This window comes from Corticium candelabrum, chromosome 4 (assembly GCF_963422355.1).
Source record: "Corticium candelabrum chromosome 4, ooCorCand1.1, whole genome shotgun sequence".
NCBI lineage: Eukaryota > Metazoa > Porifera > Homoscleromorpha > Homosclerophorida > Plakinidae > Corticium > Corticium candelabrum.
In genome coordinates, this window is record NC_085088.1 from 8,467,662 (window position 1) to 8,488,040 (window position 20,379).

The 20,379-nt window shown below is 41.5% G+C and overlaps 3 protein-coding genes across 3 annotated transcripts; 2 read left to right on the top strand and 1 right to left on the bottom strand.

Moving 5' to 3' along the window:
• Positions 1-2,374: 2,374 nt before the first annotated feature.
• LOC134178567 (52 kDa repressor of the inhibitor of the protein kinase-like) lies at positions 2,375-4,207 on the top strand. Its single transcript, XM_062645439.1, has 4 exons — positions 2,375-2,762; positions 2,887-3,492; positions 3,577-3,666; positions 4,059-4,207. The coding sequence occupies exons 1-4, from the start codon at positions 2,375-2,377 to the stop codon at positions 4,205-4,207; spliced, it is 1,233 nt and encodes a 410-aa protein (XP_062501423.1).
• Positions 4,208-7,093: 2,886 nt separating this feature from the next.
• Positions 7,094-8,554, top strand: LOC134178336 (ankyrin repeat, SAM and basic leucine zipper domain-containing protein 1-like). Its single transcript, XM_062645199.1, has one exon. The coding sequence runs from the start codon at positions 7,118-7,120 to the stop codon at positions 8,552-8,554; it is 1,437 nt and encodes a 478-aa protein (XP_062501183.1). The 5' UTR covers positions 7,094-7,117.
• A 60-nt stretch (positions 8,555-8,614) lies between these two features.
• On the bottom strand, positions 8,615-19,846 carry LOC134178337 (G1/S-specific cyclin-E-like). Its single transcript, XM_062645200.1, has 9 exons — positions 19,818-19,846; positions 19,690-19,756; positions 19,560-19,610; positions 19,147-19,491; positions 18,845-19,087; positions 18,639-18,785; positions 10,457-10,669; positions 10,341-10,397; positions 8,615-8,755 (listed from the first exon to the last, which is right to left on the bottom strand). Exons 2-9 carry the CDS (start codon positions 19,744-19,746, stop codon positions 8,672-8,674), a joined length of 1,197 nt encoding a protein of 398 aa, XP_062501184.1. The 5' UTR covers positions 19,747-19,756; positions 19,818-19,846; the 3' UTR covers positions 8,615-8,671.
• Positions 19,847-20,379: the final 533 nt, after the last annotated feature.

Here is a 20,379-nt window from a genome sequence, read left to right on the forward strand (position 1 = left end):
TTACGAGTCATTTAAGTTGCAATTACGCGTCATTTATGTTGCAATTACGAGTCATTTACGTTGCAATTACGAGTCATTTACGTTGCAATTACGCGTCATTTATGTTGCAATTACGCGTCATTTACGTTGCAATTACGCGTCATTTATGTTGCAATTACGAGTCATTTACGTTGCAATTACGCGTCATTTATGTTGCAATTACGCGTCATTTACGTTGCAATTACGCGTCATTTACGTTGCAATTACGAGTGATTTACGATTGTTTTACGTAGACTTTACGACTCGATTTACTCTAACTTACGTCAATTTACGCTCTGAAAACGGTTCATATACCGGACATTTACGTAAAATTTACGTCTAATTACGACCGAATTACTTTTCAATTACGGTCATATACGTAGCAGTTACGTAGCATTTACGACTGAGTTTCCGTATATATGCATGCAGTAACGCGAGAGTGCAAATTGCCACACCGATATGCAAATTTCCTTTATTATCAAAATAATTATGTTAATTACAAAATGATATAATTCAAATTACAAAATCACAAGATAAATTATTTGACAGTTTTCTTGATTCCATATATTTTTTTCCTGCTGAATGAAGAGATCAATGATAATGTCATGAACGTACACATGTAGATAATGCTAATACATTTAGTTCCCTTGATGGCAGTTGTCTTCTTCTGCTTCCAGGTAGAATCGTCTTCCCATCGATAATTTGAATTATTTCAATCAGAAAAGAATCTGTATCAAAAAAGATGTCTAATTGTAAGTCAGAGTATCTATATATAGCTATTTTTAGAATACCTGTCGTTTAGCTAGAAGTCCCAGCGCCACGAGGCAGCCCATTGTCATGATTGTTCAAAAGCATGCACCTGTTGCTTGAAAGTGGGTACGCTACCTGCAGCTGTCGCTAGCCCTGCAGCTTGGAAATCTATTTCACTTGTTACCACAAATTGAATTTAAATATTGTGATAATGAACTACAATTGTCACGTGCACGACAAATACGTAGTTCCGAGCTTGCAATTGGCGACAGCTGCAGGTTTCTCAAACCTTCATCACCGACTGCCTGTTCATGATCAAGAGGTGGATGTCGTGATGAGTACTGCGTTGGTAACGTGGCGCGACATACGGATCTGGAATTCCTAGGATGACGAGGCCGTCGCGATCGTCTAGATGCACACGGAACAAATTTATCCCCAAAATGCATACAACAGTGCAAAACGATAAACACTTACGCTGTGTTACATTCATGGCGTTTTATGCGCTGCCGAATGTCTTGCATAATACCAACTCTACAGTAGACTTTGACCACAGGCCTGTCAACATATTTATGCCTACTACATCACCAAAAACTTATCATGTTGACATTACTTTTTGAATCGAAGTTTAGCTCATGAAAGCCTTTTTGTACGTCTCCTCTAGAGAAGGTCTTGCCAATACTATAGGCAGCTAATCGAATTTCAGCCTAGAGAATGCACGATGTAGTCCACTTAGATCAATTTTTGTCAGTCATACACTACATAATTAGATAGCTAGATTCTTAATTGCTTACCGTTTATTGCAACCGGTCTTTGTTGCCTTCCACCAGTTCTAGCGAACCATCCATTCTTGGCACGAAGCGTCTAATAACAGCTCAACGCCTATCAACCACAATTGTACACTGCGTAGACCCTCCCATGGGCGGAACCTTTAGTTCACACAGATTGACGGCTCCGTCTAACCTTTGGTCTCTAGCCTTGTGTAGTACTCTGTATACGGCTTACACACATTTGCATGTACTGAACGGCGGTATTATTCTTAATTAATTAGTAAAGATGCATGTTCAAGAGTTCCTATACTAATGTCAAATGATGGAGTGTAATCACACAGTGCACGTGTCATTATGATCTAGCGATGTTGCGTAAATCAACGTATCTAAATAAGACGTAAATAGACGTAAAATACGAAGACACGTAAATCTTTCGTAATTTACGATCTTCGTAATTTACGTCGCAAAGAGCATGCGCAAAGCAACACTTCAGACGTAAAATACGACCCAGGATCGTAAATTACGAAAAAATTACGTGCCTTCGTATTTTACGTCGATTTACATGCTATTTACGTCGATTTACGAGCATGCGGGCCAGTAGTGGTGGTGACTGAAAGTTGAAGGGACAGTCAAAGTTTGTCCTCTGACAGAAACGACTTGGGACAATACACTGACCAAGAAATAAGTCGTCTATCGTAGATGAGAAGTATCAGTTGATCAAGACGGTTTTCAGGCCTATCGCTGACTACGAGTTCCCTAGTCAAGAAGAATACGGGAAAAATCGATCATTGCAACCGTCATGGCTTCAAAGATTTGAATGGCTAACCCATTCCAAGTCAATGATTGGCGGGTTTTGTGTCTCCTGTGTACTTTTTGCAAAAGAAGACCGTACAGGTCTTGGACAGCTGGTGAACAGTCCAATGACGAATTTCACTCGAGCGAAGAAGACCCTGGATGAACATCAGCTTCAGGAGACCCACGTGGTGGCTACAGAGAGTATGGCAGCGTTTATGAGACAAACGGAAAAAGGTGAACTGTCAGTTGGACAACTACTGTTGAGTGAAGCAAGATCAAATGTTCAGAAAAATTGCACCATTCTGAAGTCAATCGTGAACACCCTTATCCTGTGTGGCAAGCAAAACATTGCACTGAGAGGACACGGGGATGCTGGCAGGGGAGGTAATCAGGGAAACTTCCATGCTCTACTGAAATTCCGTCTTGACGCAGGTGATACCACTATAGAATCCCATTTTAAGACTGCAGGCAGAAATGCCCAGTACACTTCACCAACTATCCAGAACGACCTACTTGTATGTATTGGGGAGTGGAGCTAGTAGAAATCGAATTGTAGAGGAAGTTTTGGAGTCAAAGTTTTTCTCTGTTTGTGCCGATGAAGCTGCAGATACTGCCAACAGAGAGCAAATGGCCCTTATTGTGAGATTTGTTGACAAGCAAGGACACATTCGAGAGGAATTCTTAGATTTTATACATTGCGATGAAGGTACTACAGGCAGGGCTCTTTCTGGTAAAATCATATCAAGCCTGCAGAACAATGGACTAGACATGAATTACCTCCGTGGTCAGGGCTATGACGGAGTGGGAAATATGGCAAGCATCCGCGAAGGGGCTGCAGCTCATATTACTGCCATATATCCAAAGGCTTTATACTGCCACTGCGCAGCTCATGTTCTCAATCTATGTGTTGTTGCAGCTTGCAAAATCCAAGCTGTAAACAAGACGATGACCACAACGAAAGAAATCAATTTGTTCTTCTCTCACTCACCTAAGAGGCAGCAAGAATTAGAATGCCACATTGCCAAAATGGAAGGTACTGGATCAAACAGGAGAAAGCTGGTGGATTTGTGCCGAACACGGTGGGTTGCGCGAATTGAAGCATTTGAAACCTTTGACTGGCTGTTTCCAGCAGTTGTGAACACGTTGGAAGAAGTCAGTCAGGGTACTAGAAATGGCTGAAATAAGGATTCAGCTGTGCAAGCAGAGGGACTGCTGAATAACATTACAAAATTTGGATTCATAATAGCATTAGTGGTAGTGAAGAAGACGCTTGGCTATGTGAAAGGCCTCACTCGGTCACTGCAGCAGCGAGCATCTGATATTTGCAAAGCTTACAGTGAGCTTAATAATGTAAGGAATTCCCTTTCGCAGGTACGAGAAAGTATTGATCTTGTCCATTAGCATGGTACAAAACAGCTGTCAGTATTGGAAAGGCAGTAGGTGCATCTGACCCTGCTATCCCTCGACATTGCCAGAACAGAAGAACAGAGACAATGTACCTGGTGAGTCTCCTGAGGTTTATTTCCGCAGATCAATAGCAGTACCATTCCTTGATGTACTAATTAATTATCTATAAGTCCGTTTTGGAGCCACTCAGACCAAGGTTTTGGAAGACTTGAGGAGAATTCTGCCAAGCACTGTGATCAAGTCTAGCAACGACAAGAGGCTGGCTACCCCTTTGGATGTGAGTTTCACCACCAACTGGATTGACGATGTGTTTCTTGGAAGATCTCCCTTCACCTACCGATTTGCCACAAGAAATACACAATTGGACAAACAGTTGGAGGAGACATGAAAGCCCTTTACCAGACAACCCAGCAGATGCTCTCCATTATGCTCACACAACGTTGTATCCGAACATCAACTGTCTTCTTTGAATATTCTGCACGTTGCCTGTGACTACCTCTGAGTGTGAAAGGACTGTCTCAGTGCTTAGACGTCTCAAAACATACCTCAGGTCCACCATGAGACAGGGCAGGTTGAGCAGTCTAGCTCTTCTTCACATAAATTACTCAATGGTAATTGATGTTAAGTAATGAAGTCATTGACATGTTTGCCCGTAAACATCCAAGGAGGATGATATCGAGGAATGTTATAGCATAATGACTTTGACTTTAGCAAAGATTGCCACAATTGTTTTGAGCTAATAGATATCAATATTATTGGCCACTGATATTAATTGGAAACCCCCAAAGAAAATCCTGCCTACGCCCCTGTTATATATATAGGTTAGCTAGTTAGCTAGAATAACCTGTAGAGAAAGTACCCTGGAGTGCAAGCAAATCACTAGGTAGCGGAGCCGCAGGAAATTCCATTCTCCGGTCAATTGGGTTGTCGCCCCTAGCTACACTTACTACGTAAAAATAATTGATGGATAGGCTTCTCCATGCTTTTCTGATGCGGTCTTCTTTGACTCTTTCGTTGCCGGATAGCGTAGTAAACGTCTCAAATAAGTGATGGCCATGCGCACTTTCTAGACTCGAGCCAGTCTCTCCCCGCCTTCGTCATTCCCCGGATCCACGACTTCTCGACATTGGTTTTTATTATACTGAAATGATGACGTGTATTGTCAAAGAGGTAGAGTCAATTAACGTCGTCGATCGTCAGCGTACTACGAGATTAAGCGGACTGTCACTGTCTAGTAACTTAAAATTAGAGCTTTGCTTGAAGGGGAATGACACGCCCAAAATGTTTGGGGCTATAGCCTTCCCCATCCCCCCCCCCCCCCCCGACGCTACGCCGGTGCCTGGCTGTACGGTACGTGGCTGACATATCGTAGACTCTTCCGTGTGCTCAATTATAGTGGTCCTCTCTGGTGTATACAGATCATAGGAACAATTGCGTTACCAGTGTGTGAAATTGAACTAATGATGAGTGAGCAAACACGAAAACAAAGCATGATTTATTAATTGAGATTAAATTAAACCACGTACGTAGACATCACTCAATTGATTAAATGCATCCAGACAAAAGGAAAGAAACATTGACAAAATTATATAGAGAAGTGGCTTGGAAATAGAGAAGATTAAACTAGAGGCTTGCATGCAGACAACAATTGAGATTGCATGTATTCTACCGGTCGTAATTGGGACTTAGTTAGAAGAAACAATGAAAATCCTCCGTAGCTAGGCAATCTAGTAACCATGCATACACGTGGTAGCCTAGTCTGAGTTACAGGTCAGTTTCTTTTGAAGTCTCTTTGTTTAGAATTTTACTGGTAGAAAGAAATAGGCCTATACCGTATTCACACGTAATAACGCCCTGGGCGTCTAGAAAAGAAACACTTTTTTCTGGGCGTATACTAGGGCATGGGCGTTATTTTGGTCCTAGGCGTATACATGGTCACTAGGGCCGTGTTTCCACTAGCTGCACCTTAAACTAGTTTAGCTTAAATTGGTTTAAGAACTAATTTAAACCAGTTCAAGAAAGCGACTGTTTCCACTAGTAACTTGCCCATCCGGGATGTGCAAAACAAACAGTCTAGGAACGCCTTATTTTGAAGTATTGGGCTGCTCTGTCGCCAAGTCAGACCAACTGTTGGTTTTCACTGATTCAACATCTGCTAGTAGGAATTTGCATGACGATGACCAAGGACACCGTCTTGTCTCCGTAGCTACTGATTTCTTTCCCCTAGTTAATGACCCTTACATCTTTTAGGGCAATCCTATTCCAGCAAAATAGTCAATATCATCAAAACGACATTGTGGGAAGCCATCTAAACAAGCGTGCTACTGTCACGTGACAGTTAAACCTAAACCACTTCGCTAAACCTACTTTGAAGTGGGTTTAGGAAAGCTGTTTAGGTTTAAAATAGAACTGGTTTAGTGCTGGTGGAAACAGGTCAATTCTTAAACCAGTTTAGCTTAAACCACTTGTTAAACCGGTTTAGGCTCTAGTGGAAACGCGCCCTAGGTCACTAGATGCTGTCGTCGACCTGGCCAGTCATCATCTAAATACTTGAAGACAGAAATACCACAAATGCTTGCAATTATCCATTTGCAAGATCTTACGGTACTGGTATCCATTCAGCATCAACATCCACGTAGAAACTAAACACACTAGACACACGTGGTCGGCCTGAAGCCCTTCAAGAGCATCAGGGTCGGTAATTGCAACGAAGACATGAGTCTAGCGGCAAGCACTTTCACTCAACATTGACACCAGCTCATCAAACGCACACAGACGGAGACGAATGTTCTGCTGACCCATTTTGTTTTGTCTATACTTGCGTATCCTGGGCTTATACTTGGGCATGGGCGTTTTTTCGGGCGGAAAGTTCTGACCTGTCGCACATGGGCGTATATACGGGCATAGGCGTTATTTCGGTATGGGCGTTATTACGGGCGAATACGGTATATATCTAGAGGCCCATGGCCAGGCCACCTGCAGTCTACTCGATCTGTAATAAACACACAGTATAGAGCTAGAGGTTTCTTCTGCATGGCGAGGCCGGGTGACCATCACGTGTACTCTATCTTTCTGTTCTCTTCGTGCCGCTTCGATTCTATTCCGGATACTAGGTACACTAGGTAGTTACAGCTAGTTCAGCTAGTCTATTTGCAGTTTAGAATAATTAATTAATTAAACTAGACAGCTAGCCAGACGACGTACGCACTGAGACCGTTGGCAAAACATCTGGTCTAGCTAAATTTACGATGGCTACAATAAGACCAGGACTCTAAAGTTTAGTATTAATTAACAACGATTTTTTGCAGAGCCGCTCAGAATGTTCGCTCTGCACGTGTTAGAATGTTAGGCAACGCGCGTTAGATTGTTGCCGGTCTGTAATGGCACTTCCGGCAGGCTTTTACGACGACGACGACGACGACGACGACGAATTTGGGTTTGGATATGAGCCAACAGTTGAAAAAAGTAGCCATAGTTTACTGCGTTCTTCGTCTGTTGAGGAGCCAGAGAAGGGACTTACGAACCATCACTCTCATTCTCTTCCCAACGGTAATCCTACTAATCCACAGGTAGACACAGTCACCCTGCAAGATCTGCAAACTGCTGTTACGCGAGGCCATGTGAAGACTGTCCAAGCCTACCTGCAGCAAGAAGACTGTGATGTGGACGCCATTCTTCCCAGTGGGTGGACTGCGTTGTTGCATGCAGCCAACAGCGGTCAGCCTGACACAACACGTTTGTTGCTAGAGCACGGTGCCGATGCAAATTTCCACAAGAATATGTTTACTGCTGTAATGGCTGCTAGTGTAGCGACCGGCCGTGACGAGAACATAGCACAATGTGTCTGTCTGCTGCTGCAACATGGTGCACGTGTGAATGCTCACGACCATTCCAAATCTACAGCACTCATGTTTGCTGCTAGAGAAGGCCGCCTCGAAGCAGTCCGTCTACTGATCGAGTACAAAGCTGAACCAAATAGACAGGACTCAAGGGGATGGTCTGCTTTGAGTTGGGCTTCTCAAAGAGGTCGGGTGAATGTTATCCGCTACTTGTTGGACCACGGGGCTGATCCAGAACTTGCATGTAATGATGGACAAACACCAATTGATCTAGCATACAGCTGTGACCACACTGATATCATTGATCTTATCCAAGCTAGCCTTCATCACAGTCAGTCTGAACAAATTGAGACAACTCCAATTCCTGCACCCACGCAGTCACAGGCATGCGCCAAATATGGTGATCTTGAGCTCTTTCTGTGTGGCATAGAACTTGGCAGTCTCGTCCCAATCTTCCAGCGACATCAGATTGATTTTGGAGCTTTACTTCGGATGAGGGATTGTGACCTGGAGAAGGTAGGTATCTCACAGCTGGGAGTGCGAAAGCAAATCCTGGAAGCTGTTGGGCAGCTACACAAGAAAGAGTGGGATGCATCAAACCTTAACGAGCAGTTTGCTACAGCCATTGGTATAAATGAAGCAACGGAGATTCTTGGCAATGTTGCCAAACATACTTCTTATATTACTGCCACTGTAGAATATGTAGCAAGACAGATTGCTGGTAATCCTCAAATGATTGACCCGAGTCCACTTGTCGAGGCAACACGAAACTTCACTTCTGAGTTAGAGCGGGCTTGTCACTCTGTTGACAATCTCAGACAAGAAACTGAAGGTCTACGCGAACAACTTCACTTCATCACCAATGTGAAGCAACAGCAGCTAGACAGAAGACAAAGGAAATGGTCAGTTGTTCATGTTGGACTGTTAGCAGTGGCAGCTATTGTTATTGGCCGCGAAGTTTATGCTCGACTTTTGTGAAGCTTTGAAGTAAATTATCATCAGCCATGCAGTAAGAAGAGTTGAGTTATTACCAATGTGTAGTCTGTTATTGAAGTCAAATGACTATAGAAAACTACATCTCTGAAATACTGTCGTTTACTTCTGTGTACTTCCAGGTGGAGTAGGTATGTCAACACCAGGAGGAAGTACAGGTAAATGTGGAACAGTGGCAACCTTGTCCTACAAATCACAACAACCAGATTCAGCTGTAGAATACATGAAACAATATTCACATCTATAATTCCTGATACTGCATGTGTACAACCCATTATGTTTTAACTGAATTATGATTTGGCATGCACCAATAATGTATGATACAAATGGTATAAATAGGATAGCAGAGACCATACAGAATAGTTACCTCAAACCAGGACTGAACAAGGTACAGGTACGTGTACAAGCATGCATCAAATGCCCACAAACAGCATTCATGAAATTGACTGTACCCTAACAACACATTTGTGCCCTAATAACATGCTCCTCTAGTGCTTTCTTTTACAGTCCATGACTATCACTCGTGGCCTTCAGCTATGCACAAGACTGCGTTATTACAGAAATATAATTCAAAATGTAAAGAAATAACTGTGTGTGTGGGCGCACACATCATGCACAGTATCCTGAAAACATTTGGTTTTTAACAATCCATAGATTGCTTGTGCAACCTTCAGGTTTATTACGGCTACAGTTAAATAGAGAGATAACGGTAGGGGTACAAATTTACTTGAAAATATCTGTACATTATGATGATCTATGCAACACTTGCTTAAACATCCAAAGAACCACGAAGATTGGTTTGTTTGGGCCATATTTTGCTTCGTATTTAACAATAGTTACAAGAATTGTATCATTCAAAAGCACAGTTAATATGATTATCAAAGATGTATGAATTGTAATTTTACTTCTATAATGTGGCTGCAATTGCAAATAATAGGTACGCAACTACTGCCTTGCGCACGCTAGATAATTAGACGTGTAATAGGTGGCATATAGTCCTAAACAGGTGAAGGGTTAAAACAAATACATTATGTCTATATTAATAAATTAAGACAACTGGTCCAACATTACCAATCTCTGGTCTGTCTTGTCTAATAAAGAGTTTACTAACTTGCACTAAGTGTGCAGAACAACAATACATGGATTGCCTATATCCATGTTTTTTGTGTACTTGCACGTGCACACACACACACACACACACACACACACACACACACACACACACACACACACACACACACACACACACAATACATTTTAAGGTGATAGAAATATGTTTACAACTCTATTTCTAACACCCATTGCCAAGACTTTAACATTACTACTTTAGTCAGTTGTCCACTTCACAAGGCAGTACAATACTAGCTTAAAAGTTTATCTGACATGACAGGGTACATTAGGGTTGCACCGATAATCAGATCGGCTAGGTGTCAATAGACTTCAATTCTGGAAGGTCAACAGCTACCCTGAGGTATTGATCGTTGTCTCTCTGGAGCAGTTATAGAATTTCATCAAACCAACTGTTAAATAGCTGGCGGATGGATACCAGCAAAGATTTCTATTACTATATCCTAAGTACGTTTAATAAAATTAGATTACCTATTAGTATTGAGTCAATGATTATAGATTATTGGCTTATTTATTGCCGACATATTGGATCATGTATTGGCATATCAGCCAAATACCGTTATCAGTGTAACACTAGCACTACACACACATAGCAATAACAACTTACAATGCTTACGATACATGACCAACATTGGAAACTTACCAACAAGCCTAGGCCATTTACATGTGTCTGAATGTTGTGTACATTGTCTTTTGAAAGCTGCAATACAAGAGCATTTATTAATCAACTAGCAGTGAGATGAAATATAATAGTAGAACCTTGTCCATGTCTTTGACTGACAGAAATACTTTCTCATTCAGGACAGCGTAAAAGGGAAGCATCCATTGAACACACCTACCAATGATTTCCCACGATTGACCAGTCATTTTCCATTGAAAATCATCATTTAACACCAGATACAAAGCAGATGCAGCCAAAACACTACTAGTGTATTGTAAACTACCAATGTCGAGTACACACAGATCCAATAACTACAAAATGACAAACACAATAACAATATTAGCTAGAGAAATTGCATGAAATGTTATAACTTAGAATAGCACATTAATAAAGATGCAATACACATCGTAACTTGCTAATAGTTGCTATGTACTACATTGCTAGAGACTCCTCACCTAGAAGAATGGTCTAATTGCCCATATCTATTACCCTGCTTAGAAGAGCATGCCTTTATAGTGTGAGGTTTAGCAGACTGCCCTTATACCCCAGGGTACAAGGGCATGCCCTTTTAGGTGAGGGAATGACTCAACATTGCAGCCATTCAAACATGCACTACCCACTAACACAGATATACTAAGTCACAACATCTACTCATTAAAGCGCATGCATAGCTTTCACGTGCTACAGATTTCCACTCTACACCTAATCACTGTTTCTCCTTCATTCTCGTCTTCATCGCTGTCTTTCCTATCTATGATGCCCGTGCAATCGCCTTCTTCTGGTTCTGTCAGTTTGCAAACTCCTCCCTTTCTTCACCCAGTTCGGGGTACACTGCGAGCTTGTGATGCTCTTGCTCTGTTACCACCGTCTTATCGTACTTCTACATGACGACAAGCTTCCTGTTCACTGTGAACATTCTGGCAGTTTTCTTTTCTTATCAAAATCGGCTGACGGTGACTGTTCTTCGAATTCCACTATTAGACACTCCAACTTCTGCAGAAGATGCCATGGTGCAAATTGCAGATTGCACAAGCGGTGACTTGCTGATGGTCTGGATAATCGAGGTTACCTTGCCCATAAGGGCATTTTCTTATAATTGCAGGATTCCTTGGTCTCACTTTCTGCTAAACCTCACTTATAGAGCATGCCCTTCTATGCAGACAGGGTAATACGGTATTTGTTTCATCAAGTCCATTTTTGGGATTATGCTCAAGTAAGCAAACACCCTACACCTTTACACATACATCTGTATTTCTTGAGCAATGTCAGGTGCTTCTATTAGTTTACAATAATACTGCTACGACACCACTAACACATACCTCCATCTAAAATCTTTATTTTCATTTGCCCAAAAATTAGCAAATAAACTGATTCTGTAACATACACAAATAGCCTCTGCACACTGCTACATTACAAATTCTCTTAGGATGTTTAAGTACACTATAGCTAGTAGTTGCCCTCTATCAGATTCATGGAATGAATTAGGGTCTTTCTAATTGCTTCAAGATAATCAGAACTCTGTTAATTAACTAGTAAATGTTTACAAAAAACTGTCATTGGTACAGCTGTACCTATACCTAAATCCTAGCACATGCTCCGATCATGGGCAACTGTCACATAGTCTTGAATTTGTCTTTCATGCACACGACAGCTAGCTTCAGAATCTTTCCACATTCACTGTATACATGTAAGTAGTACAGTACAGTTCTTGTTCACACAAAAGCCTATAGTAGCATACTAGCTTATGAGGCTACACACAAGCTACCTAGTCTATACACTCTTTAAGCCCCGGTCACACTATGTCTGCATCTGAGACCAGGTCTCCAACTGTTGTGGTCACACCAGGCGTTTGCAGTAAAACGGTTAGACGCAGACCTGAATGTAACACAAATGTGCCACTTGGACAGGCACCTGGCATTCAGTTGAATTCTCACACTTCCAAGTTTGCATCAACATCTATTTTGAGCGTAATTAATAAGATATGCCAACTGCCAGGTGAAACATTCGTTGTTGATTACCAAAATTTAAAACACCCAAAGCCATCTGAACCATCACAAAACTCCCATGCAAGTCTTGTCTATTAAATTGCAGACTCTCAGTTTGCGAACAATGTGTCCCGTATGTTACATCATGTAGACATTTTGAAGGCATTTCTAAACTGTTGTTCACCGTTAGCACTAACAAGTTCAAGGACATGGCATTTGGAAATGACTCCTGCAACATCCAAGAAGACTTGGATCTGGTTTGTTGTTGACGGTTTCTATTAATTAAAATGGTCAACAAGTTTGTATATCTCGAATGCCGCATAGTAGAGCAGACAGCGAATAAATTAAAGGAAGCGTCACGTCCGTCATTTGGTGAAGCTTCAAAAAGTTTTGGATGCTTACGTCAGTCAATTTCTAAACCAAAGATTTGTCAATACATACAAAGCAAGCAGTCTATATCGGGCAATTGTTCTACGAGTAACCCACTCAGATATCACAGGGTACGGTAGTACCCTGTATGTAGGGATTGCCCATGTTATAGAGTGTTGTGGGGTGTGGTCGTCTTTTTGCACGCTTAGAAAACATAGTAAATGAAGACTAAAATTTCTCAAAATCAACGAAATGAAATGTTTGTATGTCGTGTACTATATCCTATTTTTGTTTTGGTCAATAATCATCTAACAACCTAGAAAACAGTTGCTAGCCTCGGAGGCCCATGCGCCAATTTAGTTCTTCTTTCTTCTCCTCCTCCACGTACGTTAGGTACGGCTGTGAAACTCGAGAAAATGCTTTAGAATTACCTGAACTCTATTCTTTTGGTGACTAGAGAAACCGAAATCAATGTTAATTAAAAATTGTGTTTCTTTCAAGCAGATTTGATCCAACAACCGTCATCAACGCTGTTGCACAGTTTGGGCCAATCACGAAGCAGTATTTGCGATTGCTTGTCCATGGCAACCAGAGACAATGGGCGAAGAGCCAATCAGATAGGCCAAACGCGTTTATGAAGAGTTTATCACCAAAACTGTGTAATTCGATCATGTTTGCTATTGTCCGGTCTAGTCTGAAATTGTTTACGATCTGCGTCGCACACAGGAGCAAAATTGACGAATAATTAAGTACACACAGCAATTTATATGGGAACCCATCATTTGCAACACATATCCCGTATGTGATAATCTTTGGCTTTGACTACTAAACCAAGTTCTATTCCAACTGCCGTTGCGTATTCAGTTATACATGCACAGAAGAAAGAACAATGCAAAGGCACTAAAAATTAGGATCCATATTTGTGCAACATGCGCTAGGATACCACGGTACCGTATCTACCCCGTAGACCTATAAAACACTTGAGTAAACTACCTCTGAATCATGTCTAACGAAAGCTGTTACATACATGTATAAACAGGTTTAATTAACGCAAATGAAAACGCGCTAAATCTTAGACATGCTTATAAAAGTCGTACAGGTCCTAATGTAGGTATATGTTGCACTTTTGCGCTCCTAAAAACTTACCAAACTAGAATTTTTAAAAAGGTTTTCTCTGAAAAAAATTGATGTAGGGATTGTATAAAAAGTAACAGTAACAAGATCTATAGATAATATGAATCAAAGCCAGACACCATTAGTAATCCTCCAACCCCCAAAATGTAAGGGAATGTGGGGGTTGGAAGGATTCACTAATGATGTCTGGCTTTGGTTCATATTATCTATAGATCTTGTTTCTGTTACTTCTTATACAATCCCTACATTCATTTCTTTTTTCAGAGAAAAAGGTTTTTTAAAATTCTAGTATAATGTAAAGACTTAGACAATCAAGTCTGATAACATCAGGGACGTGTTTCAGCAGAGAAGGGAATGAATGTCTTTCGTGGAGTGACAGCCCAGGGATCCCCAAGTCTGGAGAGACAAGCCCTGAAGGGATGATCACGATCAAGAGTCTGCTTGTAGTGCAGAGTTAAGTAACAAGCATTTAGCTCATATACAACAACTTTTATCTATTCTGTTTGCAACCATCCAGTTTAGCAACTTTGCTGCGCAAGAACGATCTCTTCCAACTTCTTCTGAGTGTTTCAGTGAAAACACCTCTTCTGACACCTTTGGCTCTGCAGTCTTCTTAGAAGACTTTTACAGAAGAGCCAAAATAGGTAAAGAAATGCGTCCTAGACCTCAGTTGAAATCAGCAAACATGGCAGAAACATGCAAATCAAAGCAGCTGTCCTTAGATTTTGCACGAGTGAACAAATTTGTGACATGCTCTAGCGATTATGTTGGTTGGATCACATTGCGTAGCTACATGGACTCTACAGTATTTGAAATTTATAACTTAAATAATGATACTGATTGTTGTTGTAAACAAATCTCAGGACTTCAAAGGTGTCACCCTCAGTCTGACCTGAGTAATTTAACTATTCTACTTGACAGCATAAAACAAACTTTATTGGGTTCACTATAACTTGAGTGACTTTAGTCGTCAGGATGGCAACCTCGCTGGTATAAAATGGGTCATCACATGAACTCGGTTTAGTCATCAAATGACAACTTGATGACCACTTTTTTGAACACTGCCGTATAATTTCAATCCTAAACAAACTCTGTTGGGGAGCTACCATAAAAAAGAGATGGAGAGATGCAGTGGCAACTAGAAATGAAATCTTTTAAACCTGACCATGAAAGGTTGTTATTTCTTAGCTCAAAATAGACCTAAATGAAGGATCCATTCCTTGTTAGTAATTCTTTGCCAACTACAAATAGAGGGAAAGACATAATCTAAAAAGATACCGGTCATGAGCAGCAAAAAGAGAGCAAGCTTCTTTCTTGGTTGATTGAGGTCATTCAATCGTGTTGGAAATTTGGCAATGTCCTGCAGGCATGGAAGATGCTGCCTTCGTGACATTATTAAAAAGAATGACAGACAAATATGTGATAACCAAAAAGGCATATCTTTGCTCAGAATCCCAGAAAAAAGTTTTGGTAAACATCCTGTGGGAACATCTCAAGATAGAGGTACTACCATTTACCAGATCTGGGGATTGAGGCAAATCATTGCAAAAGCTCTAGAGCAACTCTAGTCTGCATATCTACTTCATAAACTTGTTGAAAGCCTTTGGTTCAGTCCCTAGACATGCCCTCTTTCAGTTTTGAGAAATCATGAAGTAGAGGAAATGAGTCTATAGGTTGATTATTGACATCTATAATAACACCAAATTAATGTGTTGTTGGACTAAAAGTGGGAAGTCAGACAGGTTCAGAATAACCACAGAAGCAAGACAAGGCTGCTAATTATCTCCTGTTCTCTTCAATATCTACATGAACAATATAATTCGTGAAACTCTCTTGGAAGTGGCACTCAGATTGAATACAAAACTGAAGGTGGTCTATACGTACATGAATGATAGAGCTCATGGACAGGGTTACAGTGAGATGTAAGCGAGAATGCATGCAGATGACCTGGCTCTCATATCAAAGTCAGGGGTTCATACAGGATTCGAGTTTTGGTAGGAGAAAGAGTACGCTGTGGGGCGTGGCCAACAAATCAATGCACGGACGTACCGGAAAATGACTTTGAATCAGTGACTCTTGACTAAGTGTCATTCCAAATCAACTTGGTGTTAATTGAAGGTACAGGGTCACAGTCGGATGCACTAGAGCCGATCTCAAGTGATGTAGCTTTGCTTCATAGCTATTGCACATAAGATATGCTCAAGTGTCCAGGCAAGAAAATCAGCTTCGATCGCAAGTAAGCCCTTCAAAAGCTGTTCGTATGTTGTGCATGTGCAAAGGTCAATTGACGAAATTACTGCAAAACTGGCTATTTAGGTGTCGATTGACAGGCACGACAGCAGTGTAAGCGGACTGTGAACTGAGTGCGCTTGTTTGCCCTGAGAGAAAGACGTGACTACGGCAGCTGCAACATACAGAAACGTGACATGTGCTTTCTGGTCACGTGCGTAAGAAACTCTGATCTGGCTTGAAGTGTGAGGGTGCTTGTCAAATTTTACTGAAACTGCAGTGCAGCAACCTCAGTTTGAGGTTTTAGAAGAAAACTCCAAGAACTACATCTAAAAAGCCTAGAATAGCTACCAGAGTCACAGACTAATGCAACCTCATACTTCAATGTCTTGATTGTCCCAATTCAGTCTATACAGAGACTTCAATCAGTGTTGCCTTCAGTGCAAACTAGAGCATCTAGGTCCTCGCGGTTACTGAGTGTTTGAAAAAGTGCACCCTTTTCAAAGTCATGCAGTGCGTATGTCCGACCATGACCCTGCTTTAAACTTAACCTGGCTTGAATCAAATGACGCCATCAGTGCCTAATCTTTGGTAGGGGAAATCCCAGGGTTCCGGGGTACTGCATAAAACCTTGAAAGTCTCCTTTTGGCTTACAACAATTTGTTCTGCTCTACACAATTCATGTGTCAAGTGAAGCTATCATTTCCATTTCCAAAGAAATTTACAACAGGATTGCTAAAGCAAGTGCAATATTCAAACTACTGGCAGAAACAAGTATTTAGCAAGAATTGATTTTGAGAACAGTCAAACTGAGACTATTCAGAGCACTGAACCTCCAACTCTGTTATATGGGTGTGAGACCTGGCCCGTGACTCGTGAGAATATTAGACGGTTATCAAACTTTTATATGTCAACATGAGACATATCAGAACAATTCTAACTGTACCACTAGGATGGCATAAGATCCCCGATTAAAAGAACATTTGTACAGCAAAGGAAGACCGTATTAATTTGCAATGACAGAGATTGCAATGGCTGGGCCATGTCATTAAATGGAGAACAGCCAACCTCAAAAACATGCTTGGTGTTTGGTTCTGCTAAGCCTAAATCAGTAATGGGTATGGTTGAAATTCAGGTGTGTGTGCGAGGGCACACGCACGCACACGCAAGAGAACTATAGAGTAATACATCAATTATCGGACACTGGCGTACGGAAACAAGACGAAGATTTCTGGTATAATCTAAGGCATGAATGTAGAGAGTAGTCACGGTAACACGACGTGCTACGTTCAGCTTGACCACTTGGCATATTGCTGTTGACGGTGACAAAATAGAACTTCTGCTGCTTTCCCATATATCGGACACGCCTATCAAATATTGGACAGCTGCCGGTTTTTGCTTTCGATGGTACTACAGTTCACTGTCTGCACCTTGAAATAATAGGTACATGTCTCTTCTACTCACAGTGATAACAACAGATTGGCAGCTTTGCACGTTGCTCTCCAGGAAGCTGAAGAAGAGGGGCGGGTCTTGTTCTCTAATATTGGACACCCGATTTGCTTGATGCGAGTGTAATATAGATGAGAACCGTGAAGAATTGTGTTAATGCTGACTGCAGGCGTCTACTATGTGCCCACCGAGCACGGAGAGTCTTTGACTCGTCTCTTTATCCAACAAAAGAAGTATTAGGAGAGAAAAGTAGATCCTTAAATGACTCCTATAATGCATGTATGCTCAATATAGACGTGAAATAGACAACTATGATTGCAAAAATCCGTGTTCTAGATGTCAAGGCGGTAGGGTCTGGTTACGAGAGGCTATGTACTGCTCATGATCAAGCCCATCAGCTACCACCATCTCTAGATTCATTTGTTCGCAAACGATAGCGATGTTCAGGATGTGCTAGATGGGGGAGGGCTATAAATGTTCTCAGTTTAGCACATGTAGATTCATTCATTTGTTTGTGGACGACTATTTAACTAATTCTTTCGATACAGAGACGAGTCAAAGGCTCTTCATGCTCGTTGGGCATTTACAAAACGTCTGCAGTCAGTATTAACACAATTCATCACGGTTCTCGTCTATTTGCACTCGCATCAAGCAAACTCGGGTGTCCGATATTAGAGAAAAAGACCCGCCCCTCTTCGTCAGCTTCCTGAAGAGCAACGTGCAAAGCTGCATGCCAATATGTTGTTATCACTGCAAGTAGAAGAGATATGCACTTATTATATCAAGGTGCAGACAGTGAACTGTAGTACCACCAAAAGCAAAAACCAGCGGCTGTCCAATATTTGATGGGAGTGTCCAATATACAAGAAAAGCAGCGGAGGCTCTATTTTGTCACCGTCAACAGCAATACGCCAAGTGATCAAGCTGAAGCTAGCATGTCGTGTTACCGTGTCGCTACTCTCTACATTCATGCCTTAGATACAAGAAATCTTTGTCTGGTTTCCATACGCCAGTGTCCGATATTGGGGAGTGTCTGATAGTTGATGTAAGACTCTACAGCGACAACTTGACACATGTTACCAAGCAATCTTCTTAGCACTTCACTTGGTCTTACTTGAATAATCCTAATGAATTCTCTTGCTGAATATTTTGGACGAACAAAATTCTTGGATGGCTCTTTCATTCCTGCCATGTTAGTCAACTGCAAAAACAAGGTCAACCAAGCATTTGGAGTCATAGGTAGCAACACCCATTCTAGTGCCTAAATACGTGAAATACCAAATATTACAATGATTAAAACAATAAAGACACGCAAACTACCTCAATCACAATAATTTCCATATCTAGTATTTGCTCCTCACTACAAGCTCCATCTGTGACATATGCAAAATCAGTTAGTTTAGGAGGATAGATTTCCTCTACTTTGGCAGCAATAAAGAGAGCAGTCACTCCTATCAACTGCAGCTTCTCCTTTGCAACATTGTGCTGACATGCCAAGAATCTATCCAAATAATAAGCAGCAAGGTAAAACGTCTCTCTGTGTAGTTTATACACTTCAGACACCTAAAAACAAACTGAACATGTATTAAACAGCAAAGTGTAAAACTCAGTGGAAGATCTACCTCAATCAACCAGTCCAGAAGAATGGCTCTCATTCTTGGGGTTAATATGGAATGCTGTTTGTCTAAATATTCAGGGTCAATATTATAACTTCCGTCTTTCTGCAAGAGATACTCCCAGAGCTCTTCAGAGTCAGCCCAGCTAAATCTCGGCAAAGGACACGGTCGAGGTTTAGATTGCCTTACTACCGAATTAGAAAACCAATTCAATCCAGGTGGAGTATCCTCCACAGAATTGTGTGTAATGGGATGTATCTCCTCAAGAGGAGCTCTGAAATTATTTAGAGTCGAGTTAGAGTCCATCAATTTAGTAGTTTCCTCCGCAAAACTTTTCTGCCTTGGTGCAGTCTAAATCAGAAAACGTGCATGAAGTTGATGAACACAAAAGTTCATTCATTCAACGAGCGCAGACTCACACGTTGTGACAGAGATTTCCGCCTCCTGGTTGTCATTTTGCAGCTCCCAGTCTAATGACAAAACAGAAAACGCAAGTTCTTCACCCGTTTATTCTTGAGGAACGAAACGATTTGTCTAGTTAGCCCTAACCGCGAACGCCGTCCGTTTGCGCCTTTGTGACTTTCCCACTGAACGACATAAAGACATAACGCGTTTCCTGACGGTGCAACCGAATGAAAAACACCTCAATGACCCTCCAAAAATCAATGAGAACTTACCGCGAAAGTTACCCGCCAGTCTACCCGCGCAGGCCTAGCGCATCATCATGCAGCACGAACCCGTATGTGGAGTGTTACTGTACTGTTTAGTAGCCTGTGTCTACTAAAAAATATTCCCTGTAGTAGCGAGTAATGTTTAGGGCAAGGTGACTGGTCGGCAGATAGCTACAACTTCTGTGCACATTATTGAAAGGTTTCCTTTCCTGTCATGATCAGCTGTACAGAATGACAAGGTCATGAGAAGACCTTGACATCGGCGTGACGAACAAATTCATCAATGTAATCGAAAATCCGTCTAACAGAACAATCAAGGTAGCTGTTGCGAGCTTTCTCGTCGACACAAAGTCTACTTAGGACAAACTAGAGAAACTCTGTCACTGCGTGACGGCCGTCCCTGCAACTAACTTCGTCACGTCACTGCCCTTTGGTTAGTTTGAGCTACAGATACTAGGGCTACAATAATTACACTCAAGTTTTAAAATAATATTCAACACATTTAAATTACGCGCGTCTCAACTGCGCATGGTAACGGCTAGCCTCGTACCAGACCCTCTCGCGCCGT

Coding starts and splice junctions, on each gene's coding strand:
- LOC134178567 (XM_062645439.1), top strand. CDS start 2,375: ATGATTGGCGGGTTTTGTGTCTCCTGTGTACTTTTTGCAAAAGAAGAC. Junction 2,763..2,886: donor GAAATTCCGTCTTGACGCAG/GTGATACCACTA, acceptor ATCGAATTGTAG/AGGAAGTTTTGGAGTCAAAG. Junction 3,667..4,058: donor TGATATTTGCAAAGCTTACA/GTGAGCTTAATA, acceptor GTTTCTTGGAAG/ATCTCCCTTCACCTACCGAT.
- LOC134178336 (XM_062645199.1), top strand. CDS start 7,118: ATGGCACTTCCGGCAGGCTTTTACGACGACGACGACGACGACGACGAC.
- LOC134178337 (XM_062645200.1), bottom strand. CDS start 19,746: ATGTCTTTATGTCGTTCAGTGGGAAAGTCACAAAGGCGCAAACGGACG. Junction 10,670..18,638: donor AATTCATTAGGATTATTCAA/GTAAGACCAAGT, acceptor GTCATTTTGTAG/TTATTGGATCTGTGTGTACT. Junction 10,398..10,456: donor CAGTCAAAGACATGGACAAG/GTTCTACTATTA, acceptor CTTGTATTGCAG/CTTTCAAAAGACAATGTACA.